General features: G+C 44.5%; 1 protein-coding gene across 9 annotated transcripts in view; it reads left to right on the top strand.

Annotated features, from left to right (window-relative positions):
• cep290 (centrosomal protein 290) overlaps positions 1-15,628 on the top strand; it is a 28,759-nt gene that overhangs the window by 10,165 nt on the left and 2,966 nt on the right. For 5 of the 9 annotated variants that reach the window (XM_029434316.1, XM_029434317.1, XM_029434314.1 and 2 more), the window contains 26 exons: positions 400-561; positions 1,547-1,696; positions 1,784-1,899; positions 1,982-2,084; positions 2,704-2,934; positions 3,100-3,273; positions 3,385-3,496; positions 4,857-5,062; positions 5,180-5,331; positions 5,483-5,594; positions 5,894-6,349; positions 6,501-6,665; positions 6,926-7,033; positions 7,104-7,238; positions 7,319-7,588; positions 8,556-8,663; positions 9,707-9,906; positions 11,108-11,321; positions 11,722-11,859; positions 12,025-12,246; positions 12,657-12,749; positions 12,833-12,975; positions 13,222-13,377; positions 13,748-13,871; positions 14,549-15,193; positions 15,437-15,571. In XM_029434316.1, coding sequence (XP_029290176.1) covers positions 400-561; positions 1,547-1,696; positions 1,784-1,899; positions 1,982-2,084; positions 2,704-2,934; positions 3,100-3,273; positions 3,385-3,496; positions 4,857-5,062; positions 5,180-5,331; positions 5,483-5,594; positions 5,894-6,349; positions 6,501-6,665; positions 6,926-7,033; positions 7,104-7,238; positions 7,319-7,588; positions 8,556-8,663; positions 9,707-9,906; positions 11,108-11,321; positions 11,722-11,859; positions 12,025-12,246; positions 12,657-12,749; positions 12,833-12,975; positions 13,222-13,377; positions 13,748-13,871; positions 14,549-15,193; positions 15,437-15,571 — 4,830 coding nt within the window. The remainder of the gene's footprint in view (positions 1-399; positions 562-1,546; positions 1,697-1,783; positions 1,900-1,981; positions 2,085-2,703; positions 2,935-3,099; positions 3,274-3,384; positions 3,497-4,856; positions 5,063-5,179; positions 5,332-5,482; positions 5,595-5,893; positions 6,350-6,500; positions 6,666-6,925; positions 7,034-7,103; positions 7,239-7,318; positions 7,589-8,555; positions 8,664-9,706; positions 9,907-11,107; positions 11,322-11,721; positions 11,860-12,024; positions 12,247-12,656; positions 12,750-12,832; positions 12,976-13,221; positions 13,378-13,747; positions 13,872-14,548; positions 15,194-15,436; positions 15,572-15,628) is intronic. The other 4 variants (XM_029434322.1, XM_029434321.1, XM_029434320.1 and 1 more) reach the window with 2 other exon arrangements.

Here is a 15,628-nt window from a genome sequence, read left to right as displayed (position 1 = left end):
TAAAGGCAATTTTGTTGACTGATCCTTTAATCATCGGGTCAACAATGCAACAATGCATGATTCACACATTCTGCTCAACAGGTCCACGATCACGTATATAGTTTCCTGGAAAGTTACAACATAGTGCTGAAAACAATGGGCCCCTCCCAGGTGTTTCAGTGTTTGTCAACTGATGAAGCGGACGTCTCGTCACATAGCAACTTAATAAACAACAAAAGCGGCGACAGCTGTCAAACGTGAAGAAGAAGAAGAAGAAGGAAGAAGGAAGGAGGAAGGAGGAAGAAGGAAGGAGGAAGAAGAAGAAATAATGGTGTCTTTGGAAAACAAATGCATGTTGAAGTTTTTGTCGTGTTTATTTTAATGGCATTATAACTGTGCTCACCCTCCATATCATCACAGGCTGTTGACGTCAGCAACACGAGCCAGCCGGCAACAGCCACGCACCTCAAGTCCCAAATACATCAGCTGCTGGGGAGAAATGAGGAACTACGGCAGGAGTTGAAGTCGGCCCGGGAGGAAGCAACCAGCCGTTTCAGTCAGCTCGCAGGAGCCAAAGAAAAGGTAGGTGGTCCATGCTGCTCACTGATGAAGACAAACGACGTGATGTTGTTTTATGATTCTCCGCCGGTCACATTCTAACGGACGCCATATCTCAAGAAACGCCTGGAGGGAATTTCTTTGGCACAAACGTCCACTTGGACTCTGATATGAGCTGATAGGAGTTTGGTGGTTCAAGGTCACCGTGACCTCACAGCACACGTTTTCTGCTCATAACTCGAGAATGAATTTGCGAATTATATCAATTTCACACAAACGTGATGAAGCGACGTAAAGCACGACTGCGAGGTGGCAGAACACAAAGCAGTGTTGTTCGTCTGAGCTCACATTCACTAATGGTTTGTCACGTTGTTCAAAGTTATTATGTTTACAGCTGCGTGACTGTTAACCGGACACATTTTATGTGATGAGAAATGCTTTGAATGCTCTTCGTCTCTGAGAATAATCAACATTTCTCCGACATGTGTTGCTCCGGCAAGAGATGAACAAGCGCGCGTCCACGTTTCAGCTCGCATTCCCTTTCGATATTCAAACCGATAAAATATCTCCGATGAATATCTGGCAAAAACATGCGTGTTGGATTTGTTCTTGAAAGGGAAAGCTTTGTTTCAAGTCGAATCATTTCCTCAAGGCAGTTATCATAACTCATATTCAAACTCTTCTGTGACATCACTTTGTTTTTGTTTTAAGCTTCCCTCGTTATTCCATTGTTTGTTCCATGGTGCTTTCTATTAATCTGTTTATGAGTTGCTGAACTCTGTTTCACATTACCTTTGTTTAGAATGATGGTATTACATTTAATCACTTGATTATAATCTTCCTAAAATGCCTCATTGTTAGTCGTTGGGATTGATTCTGTCCTGATGTTAATATCTTCAGTAAGTTTCTGAGATTACAAGTAAACGTTTGATGTTAAAATTGCATTTGTAGTGACACTGAAGCATGTCTCGCTGTACTGCTTTTGAGTTTCTTCATCTGCGCTTGTCAGGTTATCCAATTGGAAGGTGAAGTGGAGCTGTTAAGGAGGTCAGGCAGCAGCGGGGTTGTCCTCCGACCTCTGACCCTCCCAGAGGGCCTGGGCCTCAGCAGCACTGAGGTCATCAGTTCTCTTAATGAGTACGCCGTTCGACTTCTTCAGGTCAGTTTCACTGTCTTAACAGGAAATGCTGTAAATCAACAATATGACTCAACTATAAATTAAACATTTATGATGCATATTAATTAGGAGCTCAAAAACAAGGAGGAAAAAGGGAAGAAAGTGTCGGGAACACTGCAGGAATACAAAGAGAGGTTTTCTGTCATCAGCCACCAACAGGGACTCCTCTATAAAGAATACCTCAGGTTGGTTAACCGGACAGTTTCATCTCGTCGGTTTGTAACCTCGAGTGCAAAATGAAGACGTTTCTATGGTGTTTTTCCTCAGTGAGAAGACGGAGTGGCAAAAGGAGAGAGAGAAGATGACAGAGATGAAGAACAAGCTGGACGAGCAAAAGCAGGTGGACGCTATCAAAGTCCAGGAATTCAATGTAAATAAATGTTCATAAGATTAATGTTACGAGATGTTGTTGCAAGATGGACTGCATTTTTATAGCACTTTACAATTGCCTCACACTCACCACTCACACTCACTCACTCACACACACACACACACACTCACACACTCACTCACACTCACTCACTCACACTCTCACTCTCACTCTCTCACACACACACACACACACACACACACACACACACACCAATGATTTCAAGATGGCTTAATGTTCAGAACCTACAATATGCGACGAGATGTGTTTATGTCCCTGTTACCGTGTGTCTGTATAGTTTCCTCCTCTAACTTAATCTTCGTGAAACACACACTGGGGACCTCTCACTCTGTCTTGTACTTTAAAATATGAGCGGGACCCTAGAGAGTGTGTGAGGCCTCACAGCAAGAAGGCCGTTGGTTTTAACCTTTGCTGTCTGCACATGTTGGGATAAGCTCCAACGTGTGTCAGTGTTTTAAAAATGAAAGAATGGATACAGCGAAGGAAACTAATATGACATATCAGGAAATACCAAGGTGAAATTGTAACGGATTAAGCTCTTTGCTACACTGTACGTAACCCAAGTTCTACTACGCTTCCCCCTTATCTCACCCATCAGGAGCTGCTGGACACCCTTCAGAAGGACCCAGAAGAAATCAGGAGACAGTTGAGCGAAGCGTTGCGCAAGTTGACGGTGCTGAAGGTCAACGAGAAGAAACTGACGCGGCGCTACACCACCCTGCTGGAGCAGGAACAGCATCTCTGCAAGGACAACGGCAGGCTGAGGGACGACAGCAGCCACATGCAGGCCTCTGTCACCCAGAGAATAGGCTACCTGCAGAGATACAAGGTAGAGAAACTAAAAGTTACGACATCATTTTTAATGACTTTTATTTGACTGAAGTGAACACATGAAGTAGTCTTCAGGAAGTTTCATGCGGATATATATTAGTTTAAATTGTTAACCCTATAATCCGATGTTCTTTTAACAGCACTGTCTTCTGTTGTGTCTTAGGAAATGTCTGCATATAAGATAGCAGCTTTGCAGAAGGCCTTGGATGACAGTGTGCCCTCATCACACCTGGAGAAGGCTAACAAACAGTACACAGAGCTGACAGTCAGATACAGAGACATGCTGCAGAGGGACAGCCGCCTCATACAGAGAACCACCAACCTCCAAAACTTGGAGGTACTAACACATTAACCTTCTCCACACCTCCAATAAGTCACCTTTTTCTATCTATGTTTCGCTGTTAACCGTACACTGAAAATACCTTCTGTTTTCTTTCCTGTCTCTCAGAGTGAGAACGAATCTTTTCGGGAGCAAATCTCAGCCATGAATAAAGAACTGGAGATCACAAAGGAGAAACTGAATACTTTAGAGCAAGCATGGGACAACACTGATGCAATTGGTAAACTAATTATATGGCAGATTTATATTCACTTTAGTTATTTTCATCAAAACACTATAAACACAGCAGACTTAGAGGGACTGGGCCTTAAAGGAACATTCCAGTTATTAACATAACATTTGCACAGGGTGCCCACCTGGCCGAATGGTTCAGTTGTTTAAGTCAAATCACATGTATGTATACAGCCCAGTATCACAAATTATACATTTGTCTCAGTGTTTACAGACTGTACAGGTTACAACACCCTCTGTCCTTAGACCCTCTGTCTTTAGACCCTCTGTCTTTAGACCCTCTGTCCTTAGACCCTCTGTCTTTAGACCCTCTGTCCTTAGACCCTCTGTCCTCAGACCCTCTGTCTTTAGACCCTCTGTCCTTAGACCCTCTGTCTTTAGACCCTCTGTCTTTAGACCCTCTGTCCTTAGACCCTCTGTCTTTAGACCCTCTGTCTTTAGACCCTCTGTCCTTAGACCCTCTGTCTTTAGACCCTCTGTCCTTAGACCCTCTGTCTTTAGACCCTCTGTCCTCAGACCCTCTGTCTTTAGACCCTCTGTCCTTAGACCCTCTGTCTTTAGACCCTCTGTCCTCAGACCCTCTGTCTTTAGACCCTCTGTCCTTAGACCCTCTGTCCTTAGACCCTCTGTCCTCAGACCCTCGCATCTCACAAGGAAAAACATCCTAAAAGAAACCCCATAATTAAAGGGGGGAAAATGTTAGAAACCTCAGGGAGAGCAACGCAAAGCTGGTTCCACTGGAGAGGAGCTTGATAGCTGAAGGCTCTGGCTCCCATTGTACTCTTAGAGACTCTAGGAACCACAAGTAACCCTGCAGTCTGGGAGCGTAATGCTCTAGTTGGTTTATAGGGTACTATGAGATCTTTAAGATATGCTGGAGCCTGACATAAGTCTATTGCACTGTGGGCTTTCTTCTTTATTGAACCTTAATTATCCTGCATTGTTTTCAAACGGTAGATTTCATTTAGAGGGCTTCACTTGATTTGACGTGTGGTTAGCGCTGTCATCACATGCCTGTCTTAACAATCACCTTCCTTGGTAAGAAAAATCTCATCGTGACTTATAAGAATGTTGGCCAGAACTATAACCAAAAGACTTGGATTGCGTAAAGAATCTCCTGATCCAAACCGGGGGAGGCTGGCAATAAAATACATTCAAAAGAGGAACAAATATTGCTACATACCAAACCAGTAACATCTGATTTGTTTTAAAATAAATTACTTTGAACACATTTGAGTTTCATCCCTGTTTTATAGATTAGATGCACAACTATAAACCAGGATTTAACTGAGGGAGTTAATCAGTTTGTGGATTTCAACCCTTAAATTGTGTTTTATTTCCCCACTTAGGTGGTGAAAATAGTTTGGACAAGGCGGACAAGGCGTTGGCCAACAAAGAGATTGTATCTGCCGCCAGACGCATCACCACTCTGGAGATGAAAGAGCTGAACGAGAGGCAGAGGGCAGAACATGCCCACAAAATGTACGAACACATAAAAAGCTCCCTCAAGCAAGTGGAAGAACGTAACTTAGAACTGGAGTCCAAGTTTGCAGAGGTATGAGGCCAAGGGAGAAACATTTCATGACAACCAGAAACAGCAATACTTGTTCTCCTTCTTCTTTAGCACCCATTCATCATCTTATCACGCCATGTTGCCTCTGTTTCTCTTCAGTTGACCAAGATGAATGTGGAGGCCCAGAGGGTGGAGCGCGAGCTGAGGGATGAGCTTGCAAACAGCATCAGCAAAGCTGTGAGCGACGCTGACAGAGCCAGGATCTCAGCGTTGGAGAAGGCAGAGGCTGAGCTTGGCGTTGAGGTTTCGAAGTACGTTTGACAATTTGAAGGCCTGTTTTTGATCAGTAATGTTTCTCTTATTGTGAAACACATGTTTGTAATTATACGATTGGTTTGGAAGTGATTAATAACATCGTGTGTTTTTAAGGTTAAAGCAACGTGTGTTTAATGTTTTGTAAAGGCTTCAAGAGGTGTCAGATGTGGCCATGATGCAGGCATCTGCTCTACAGGCCCGACAACAGTCCAAAGAGAAGGAAGTGGAAACTCTGAGGAGACACATACTGGACTACCAGGTAGCTGGGTAACGTAGGAAGGGTTCATCAATAACTGTTCAGTGCATTAGATTGTACTGTTGCTCTTCAAGTCAGGAGCTTTATAAGGCTGCAAACCTCTGATTCACAATTAAAGTTCCCAGGTGACTTAATATTAGTAATTGTTTGTTGTATTTTGCACTCATTCATGAACATTTTTGATTTCAACATCGTAAAAGTATATTGATACGTATGACTCACAACACTGGTTGTGTAGCAGCCACTTCACAGGTGAAATAGTTGTACGCGTGTGTCTTCACAGTCTCCTCTCCTTCCCTCAGTCGCAGTCGGATGAGAAGGCCCTAATTGCGAAGCTCCACCAGCACATCGTGGCTCTGCAGCTGAGCGAATCAGCTGCTTGGGCCAAGCTGGAGGCTTCCACATCTCACATCCAACAGCTGGAGGCCAACAAGCTGCGTGCCGAACAGAGGCTGGATGCCAGTGGGCACACTTTGTTCCTTGCCCGCCAGGAGGGCAGAAATCGCTCCAAGCACCTACGTCAGACCATCCAGTCTCTGCATAGGCAATTTGCTGGAGCATTACCTCTTCCCCAGCAGGAGAAGTTCTCTGTGGTCATGGTTGGCCTTCAGGAGGACAGAGGAACAGCTCAGGAGGAGAAGAAGAAGGCAGAGGAGGAGAGGAGGAGGGCCGAAGGCAGGACGCAAGAACTGGAACTGAGACTTCGAGGCCTGGAGGAGCTCATCTCAACGCTGAAGGATGTGAAAGGAGCCCAGAAGGTCTTTCTGCTTGATTATTTATTATCACAACTCTTTATAAATAGTAGAATAACACACTGTTAGTCTTGTGATCTCATTTGTTTGTGGCACATCTTGCACTAAAACCAATCTGCAATTGTTGAAAACCGCTCAACTGCAACACTTCAAACAGGTAACCGAGTGGCACAAGAAGATGGAAGAAGCTCGTCTGCAGGAGCTGAGGAAAGGCAGGGAGCTGGTGGTCCAGAAGGAGGAGATCAGGTACCTGAAGAACCTGGTGGAGGAGCAGGAGCGAAACATCCGCTCGCTGGAAGAGGATGTTGTTCAGCAAAGCACGGTGAGGGGAAAAAACCTCTTGGGACTTTCTGTACATGCTTTCAAAACGTGCTAATATGCAGACACAGATTCACCAATGTGTTCATGTCATCAGAGTTATACAAAAGCATTATCGTGGTGCGACTCAATAAGCTCAATTACAAAACGTGGAGCAAAGTGTTGCTGTGATCTTAACTGCCTCTCTTCTTAAGGTGCTTTGAAGGAGAGAAGTGTGTCAGTAGTGTTCAAAGTAAAGAATGCTCTTCTCTTTGTCATGTCAAGCTTCAAGAAGAACACCAGCTTGCATATGATCAGCGAGAGGTGGAGCTGGAGCGCCAACTGGACCAGTATGAGAAGCACCAGAATGAGATTCTAAGCAGTTCAGAAAAGGTAAACAGTTCAAGCATGATTATTCAGAAGCAGGCTGCTGGGGTGTAACTGTGTGTTTGGTTGTTTTCAGTATGAGAATGGTGCAGCATCTCTACCAGACCAGAGTCTACCGCTCGCTCATCAGTTAGAGTTTGCCTTGGGTAAAATCAGAGAGCATGTCCGGACCATCTGGGACACACAGGCCACCTGCAAAAGTTTGGACGAGGTACAGTAATCAGTCCATGGTCATACCGGCGGTGTTTCTGCACGCAGAGCATATCGTTTGAACTCTACTTTCCTCCTCAGAAGTTGAAAGAGAAAGAAGCAACTCTGTGGAAAGCCGAACAGAACATCGTGTCCAGGGACAAAGTGATCAACGAGCTGCGTCTCCGGCTCCCAGCTGCTGCTAATAGAGAACGTTTACTCGCTGACCTTGCCAAGCACGAAGAGAGCCAGTCAGACAGTCGGCCTGCCGCCAAGCTGGCTCACCAGACCATCAAAGACCTCCAGGGTCGACTTGACAAGAAAGAGGAGGTTCTGAAGAAATACCAGAAGCAGTTGTCTCAAGCCAGACAGGTACCATGATTATTTCCATGTGCTTTTTTTTTTTAAATCGAGAAAGTAAAAGTATGTTTTTAAAGAGGAGCGTTGATTTGCTCAGGCAGATCGTTCTAGAGCCTCACGGCTGCAAACGCTCTATCCCTTTAAGTTTTCAGCCGGGCCCCTGGAACAGATAAAAGACCCCTGCCTGGGGTATTGTGAAACAATACATAGATACGGATTTATGAAATGATTGACAATCCAATTTCATCTATGCAAAGTGAAAACATCATCTTTAATACATGCTTTTATTTTGAAATTCCCCATGGCACGTCTGTGTCACCATTTCAGTCCAAGTACACTTCCTTCCTAAACATCCAAGCATGAGAAATGTGACTATTTTTAATCAAATGAATACATTGTTTTCCATTTGAATGTCTGGAAGAGGCCAGTGATACAATTGTCAAATCATATTTTAGTCGTTTTTTGTGAGTTTTTCGTCTTGATGAGCGTAACAATCGCAAATCAAATCGAAATATCGTACCAAACTTTGTGATATTAGCAAATATTGTATCGTTGTCATATAGCACGGAGAGAGGCCATGACGAGTGGCATATATAAGGTACATATATAGTACACATTGTAAAGAGGTTGAAACAGGACTTGGTTCTGGTTAAAGCAGCTGTGCAGTCTGCAGTCCATCAATACATGTTCGGTTGAGGCAAGGAAAAAGAAAATAAGCTGAAGTTCAGCCGAAGAAAAATGCTTTGACGTCAAAAGAAGATTCCTTAATGAACTCATTAGTTGCAGTTATGAATTTCTCTATGATATTTCTGAGCATTCTCCACAGAGATATTCTCTCCATGATCTACAACTCAAGAGTGAAACTGTTCCTTCTATTCAGAAACCTGGTTTGGATGTTAGCGTAAAATCAATTCAACGTTTTTAAAAGGTTAACGTTTTATATCCAAAGTGTTATTAAATGGCACCGTGTTGATCCCAGGATCAGGAGGAGACGATAAAGAGACATCAGGAGGAGCTGAGGATGTTGCATCAGAAGTTGGACGTGCACACAGAAACCTCCCTGGACCGCTTCAAACAGACGGCGATGGTACGCACGTTTCCCTTTCTCTGCTTTGTCATTTAATGCTGAAATAGCTTCATGTGTTTCGTTAAGCTAAGATCACAACAGGTGCGAGTCTAATCCATGACGTCATCATTATCATCCAGAGATGTCTGCTTTGAATACACTTCAAGGTGGAGTCTGCCATTCTGAAGAAGTGCCACCTTCTCTGTCACTTTTCTTTCAGCACATAGAACAGACAGCAGCATTAGTTAGCATGCGTCAGTAGTTAGCATGCGTCAGTAGATAGCATGCGTCAGTAGTTAGCATGCGTCAGTAGTTAGCATGCGTCAGTAGTTAGCATGCGTCAGTAGTTAGCATGCGTCAGTAGATAGCATGCGTCAGTAGTTAGCATGCGTCAGTAGTTAGCATGCGTCAGTAGTTAGCATGCGTCAGTAGATAGCATGCGTCAGTAGTTAGCATGCGTCAGTAGTTAGCATGCGTCAGTAGATAGCATGCGTCAGTAGTTAGCATGCGTCAGTAGTTAGCATGCGTCAGTAGTTAGCATGCGTCAGTAGATAGCATGCGTCAGTAGTTAGCATGCGTCAGTAGTTAGCATGCGTCAGTAGATAGCATGCGTCAGTAGTTAGCATGCGTCAGTAGTTAGCATGCGTCAGTAGATAGCATGCGTCAGTAGTTAGCATGCGTCAGTAGTTAGCATGCGTCAGTAGATAGCATGCGTCAGTAGTTAGCATGCGTCAGTAGATAGCATGCGTCAGTAGTTAGCATGCGTCAGTAGTTAGCATGCGTCAGTAGATAGCATGCGTCAGTAGTTAGCATGCGTCAGTAGATAGCATGCGTCAGTAGTTAGCATGCGTCAGTAGTTAGCATGCGTCAGTAGTTAGCATGCGTCAGTAGATATCTCTGCAACACAGTAAATGGACTTGACATGATGTCGACGCTGTAACCTCTTAACATTCTGTTGATGTTATATCATTTGTTCAGTGTTATAACGTGTTATAACATGTTATAAAGTCCCCTGCTCACAAATGTTGCTTTGTTTGAAGTGTTTTTATTTAACGTTTGTGCAGGAGCTGATGAAGAAGCCCACCATCAGGGTGCCAACCACCAAGCATCTGGAGCATCTGGCTGAGTTGGAGCAGACGGTGGCTGAACAGGACGACTCGCTCTCCTCCGTCACAGAGAAGCTGAAGCTGGCCACCTCGGAGCTGGAGCGACAGAGGATCGCCATGGAAACAGTGGCTAAGAAACACGCAGACGAGACGTCAAAGTGATTATCTCTTTATTAAAATAGGACCCGGTGGTCAACCTGTGGAGATTATATTCAAACAGAATCCTTTATTTCTTCTTGATCTTAGTGAGTGAGTACGTGTACGAGTAGGTGATTACACCTTCAGTGAAGAGAAGGAACAAGCTGATACTGTCACACACTGTGGAACAAGATGATTTAACAACCTTAAAGCAGCTTTATATTAAACCCTTTAAGAGTTCAGTAGTGCATTGGGACATTTCAGCCTCGTGAGAACAAGTCCAATAACATGCATGTGGGTGAGCAAAATGATTTCTTTAATATATTTAAAATATAATGCAGCACTTTGCAACACTGTACAAACTACAGCCTCTCAAAGGACGTTTCTCAAGATCAAATCTCAACTCAGAAGTTGAATATGTTTGAGGGTAATGTCGTTTTAAATTGCATTAGGTTTAGCTAGGTAGCACACACACACACACACACACACACACACACACACACACACACACACACACACACACACACACACACACACACACACACACACACACACACCCTCGAAGACACTTGACTTTCATGCCAAATTTCAGCCTCCTGGAGCGAAAAACTGTCTGCCAAAGGGTGGGGAAGTTTTTATAGGTTAAGGGGTTTATGAGCTGTTGAAGAGAGCAATTAGTCAAAACAAACCGATAACTAGGTTTACAGCTGAGATTAAATGAAATAGACCGTGCGTGCGTGCGTGTGAGGGTGTAGGACTGTACTTATGTTTCTGTTTTCCGCAGGCTTAGATTCGGATGAAGGTTGTTCCCCTTAAAGGGTTAGTTTAAAGGGATTGTCGGCATGTTAGAGAAACACGCAGGAGTACCAGCACGGGAGCGACGCAGTGTACGGCTGAGGATGGAGCAGCTGCACAATGCATTTTAGCCACTTCTCAGTTTAAGTGTGCGTGCCGTCCGCCATCCTGCAGGTCATACACTGATAATAGATCGTATAGTTACCTCATACATACCGACTTCAGACAATGCAACCTGACCCGCGTCATCCCACAGGAGCTGCAGAAGTATTAGTAATGACCTCACCAAGTCAAAATCAGTTTCCTTCTCCCCTGTCAGATATACATTAAAAGATGCGCTAAAAGTATTTCAAATACTGTGAAACTAAAAACAAGTTAAGAAAATCTGTCTCTCATTAAACAAACTAACGGAGGGGATTGTTCCAGGCAGGAGGAGTATCATGCTGTCCAGCTGAAAACTCTGGCTGCCAAGAGTGAGGACCATACGAAGCAGATGTCCCAGGTGGAGAAGGAGATGAACTCCGTCCAGTCTGAGCTGGCAGCCCAGAAGGAGGCCAACGTCCGCTCCCCCAGCAACACCATGAAGAACCTGGTGGAGCGACTGAAAGCGCAGCTCAGCCAGAAAGAGAAGCAGCTCAAGGTTGTTCTTTCATCACATAAGTTTACTTGTGGTTTAGTCTTTTCTGAATACTCAGATTGAATCTCTGGAGAACGAGGAAATGCTGTCTTACAGGAGGACTGTGTCCTGTGTGTGTGTGTGTGTGTGTGTGTCCTGTGTGTGTGTGTGTGTGTGTGTGTGTGTGATGGAGCCGTCGCTTCCCTGCATGTTTCTCTGCTGCTCACTCTGGAACTGAAACGGGAATAAATCCTGCTTTTGAGTTTCAGGATAAATAAAAGTGTTAGTTTTTTTTATTATACAGACATTATTTAATTTAATCATCTGTCCAAACTGCAGCCAAGTCCAATGTTCTTTCTCCACATACAGATACATGATGATGTCTGACCTTACCATATCTGCTCTTCGCTCCCTTGTTTCCCAGGCTCTCAGTAAGGCTCTGTTGGAGCTGCGGGCAGAGATGACGTCCGCAGCAGAGCACCAAGTCATCGCCAGCGCTGCACAGAAAGAGGAAAGTCTCAATGTACAGATGTTGGTGGACAGACACACCAAAGAGCTAAAGGTGGGAACACACCGTGCATGTTGTATTCCATTACTAACATTTGTGAATAGCTGTTCACACAAAGAAAGCTTCCAGCCGAGTAGACGCGTGCATGCTTTCGGGCTTCTGATGGGATTTGTTGTCAATAAGAAAACTATAAACTGGTAAATCCCTCTTCTGACAAAGGTGCGGGTGCAAGAACTTAATGAAGAGCTTCATTCCGCAAAGGAGTTTGCCAGAGCAGCCAGAGGCCGGGAGATCACCCTGAGAGAGGAAGCGGATGTCCTGAACCAGGATCTGCAGAGGAGTCTGAAAACCCAGAGACGCCTGCAGGCTGAAAAGGAGGACCAAGAGCATGAAATCCAGGAGCTCAAGCAGCAAGCCAAGAGGTTCAGCAGTGCCCTCCAGGTGAGCGTCCGCAAGGAACAACGACACACCAAGCTACCGATTTTGCAAGGACGCGTGCTCGGAGGGTAATGTTGTCGCTTTGATATCGTGACGCACCCAACAACAGCCACATGACATAAGCAAAACATCATGTGAGCAAACATAAAGACATTCACACAATTCAATTAAAAGTAAATTGAGGAATGCATCAATAATGCAATCTCATATTCCAAGACGTAAGAAGCTCCGATCATAATTGAATTATTCAGCTAATCTTGTGGACCAGTGGCATCTCTTTGTCACTGCATCACAAGTATGTAGCTACACCCTGTGTGGTCCGTCTCTCAGATCTGTACCAAGAGTTGTGACCCTAAAGGGAATGGTACGTGAGGTGCCATGAGAATCTTTCTGTCTCTGCGTCCGCTGATTAGAGTCAACCAGAACCCGATGGGACGGATGAGAACCTGCAGAAGAAGATCCGGAGGCTTGAGACTGACTTGGAGAAAAGAGCAGACACGAAAGACGTAAAGCTTCGAGCATCAATTCTCTTAAACATCACCATTTGGTTTGCATGTTCACGTGATGTAACCACTTGTTTGTCTGACAGACGAAGGGCGAAGTTGTGCGTTGGGAGGAGAGCAAGAAATGGCAGGCCAAGATGGAGAGGGTGAAGAATGTGTTGAAGGATAAGGAGCGAGAGAACGAATCTCTGCTCAAACAAGTCGGCACCCTGAAGGACCTCTACGCCAGGTCAGTGTGCACACGTGTTAGATATTCAATGTGTCCGTGTGACTATTGATGACACGGCAAAGTGTCTGTAGCAGCTTTCAAGACCAATCAGAGAAATGTTAATATTAAATATAGACTTTGGGCACAAGTCATAAGCAGTGTACCATCTATCAGAGAGTTATTAACGTGGGGACTTCATTCAATCTGATTATGGAAACGTACTCCCAGCGCTTCTGTTTCCATGCGGTTGTCTTGTTGTGTTTGCAGACTGGAGCAAGAGAAGAGCGCTCTGCAGAAGAAGCTGAAGGGACGAGGCGTGACGGCGGATCAGGTGGTGGGAGTGCGATCCACCCAGCTGGAGAAGGAGATGGAGGAGCTGAAGAAGAGGAACTCTGAGCTGGAGACGCACATCGTCACCATAAAGTATCTGTCGCTCTTTAAAATAACATGATTTAGAAACACTGACGCTGTGACTTATGTATACATTTCATGCAGTATATTATATTATCTTATCGTCATTATTGCAAACACATCGTTTGTTATGGATGGAGACGTTGCAACATGACATGCATAGATTTATGAAGTACTTCAGGAGGGATTCTGATAGCACAACTATTTATCTGGACCTTTAGTTGAACCTTTACGATCCAATGCAGCGGTAATAATACACTTAATAAATCCTTTAATTCAAATGTTTAATAATATAAATAATAGTAAAATACTTTTTGAGCCGACATTATTACCGTCCTGTTTTGTTGTTCTCTTTATAAAAATACCAAACGTCCACTTTCAGACAGCACCAGGCTTTACCTCGTGATGACGCCGTGGAGAATCTGACCCTGAGGAACCGCTTTCTGGAAGAGAAGCTCCTCTCTGTGGAGAGCCAGGTCTTCAAAGAGCCTCCGTCAAGACCCTCCGTAAGAGCTTCCTCCTCAACATCCTCATAATTCACATTCACACACAGTACTGGTTTTGATCTTTGGTTTCGATATGTTAATCATCTAAGAAGCATATCAAGCAACGCTCTTTTTATTCTGCTTCAGTATTTCCTGCTACTTTATACTTCGACTTCAATTCAGAGGCAAAGATTGGACTTTACAGATGCAACATTAAAGTGACGAACATCAATAATTATAATAAACAAACTTTAACTTTTTGTACTTAAAGTACATTCTGTACTTTTTAAGATTTGTAATGCAGGACTTGTAACTTGTATTTCTACACTGTGGTGTTACTACTTTAACTTAAGTATAAGTGCTTCACCTCTGCTCAAATGAGATCATCCTTTTTGTTTTGCCTTTCATAAACTAAAGCATGAATCAATGTATTGAAAACGTTTCTAGTTTGATTGATGGAAATGTAAATTATTTCCAGCCCTATAGATTAAAGATTAAAGATTACAGTACCTGACATGCACTGCAGGTTGTACAGTAGGCCGCACACAATGGAGGCGCTGCACACTGCACTGTTCTGTATGACATGTACCAGTTCCCTACAGACATTTTCCTCTTATCGCTCCATTCATCATTCTTTACTCTCTTTCTTCATGCCTCTCGTGCTTCACTGGATTGAATGTGATGCATTGCCTGTGAAGGAACAAAGCTCCTCCTCCAGGGATTTGAGAGGGATATGTTTTGTCACTGTTGATGGTCGTCCTGCTGAGTCACACCGCCGCTCTGTTGGCCCTCAAGCTGCTGAAGACCCTGTTGACCAGCAGAGGGAGCCAAAGGGAAGCCAGCCAGCTGGGGGAACCCAGGAGGATGTTTGCACTGGACAAGAGCGACTGAGTCCTGATGTTGCAGAAGAAGAAGATGTTGACACCACTGATGTTAAAGAAGATGAGACAGAACTTTTAGAAATCACACAAGACATCCCAGTTGGTTCTGAACTCGATGCATTTGAAGAAAAGGAAGAAGCACAGACCACAAGAGAAAGTGAGCCGGCAGAGACACCGGGTGTCGCGGCACCGACCGGCGCTGAAAGGGTGCAAAACGAGGGCGATGGGGATGCAGATGATGGAGATGCAGATGATAATGATGATGAGGTGGGAATTGTAAATTCAGAGGAGGCTGATGAAGCGGTTGTGACTATAAAGCCGGCAACCGAGGAAGATAATCCAGAACAGTCCTGCTCAGCAGAACCAGATGTGGACTCCAGCGAACACCTGGAGAGGTTTATCATTAAAGAAAGGCAGGATCGTGTACGGAAAGGAGACAGCAGAGCTCTTAGATATCTCAAGGTACTGCAGGCTTCTGTAGTCAGCTGAAGCAGAGTGTGGTGTGATGGCATCGTGGCACTTTAAGTGAGAGACGTATCTGTTAGTGAGCTGGTGTTGTCTTCGCCTCCGTGTGTAGGTAGAGACATCTGTGTGACCCCAAGTACAAGACTTCTGTATCTGTTTTTAAATAAAGCTTCTACACTCCCTTTTGAATGTTCACTGTTACTCCCGTCATCAATCAGCTGTGTCTGTTACTTCCTTCAGACTTCAGGACGAGGGACCGGCACTCCCTCTCAGAGGGATCCGGACCTCCAAAAAGAAAACCTCAAGCTGGCCTCTGAGAACCTGGAGCTGCGCTTCCAGCTGGAGCAGAACAGCAAAGACTTACCGAGACTCAAGGTTTGATAACTTCCATAGGGAAGCACTTTGAACCGTGCCGAGGGGTTATACATGTGT

Source organism: Cottoperca gobio, chromosome 6 (genome assembly GCF_900634415.1).
Source record: "Cottoperca gobio chromosome 6, fCotGob3.1, whole genome shotgun sequence".
Classification (NCBI taxonomy): Eukaryota; Metazoa; Chordata; class Actinopteri; order Perciformes; family Bovichtidae; genus Cottoperca; species Cottoperca gobio.
This window is presented reverse-complemented; position numbering and strand designations above follow the sequence as displayed.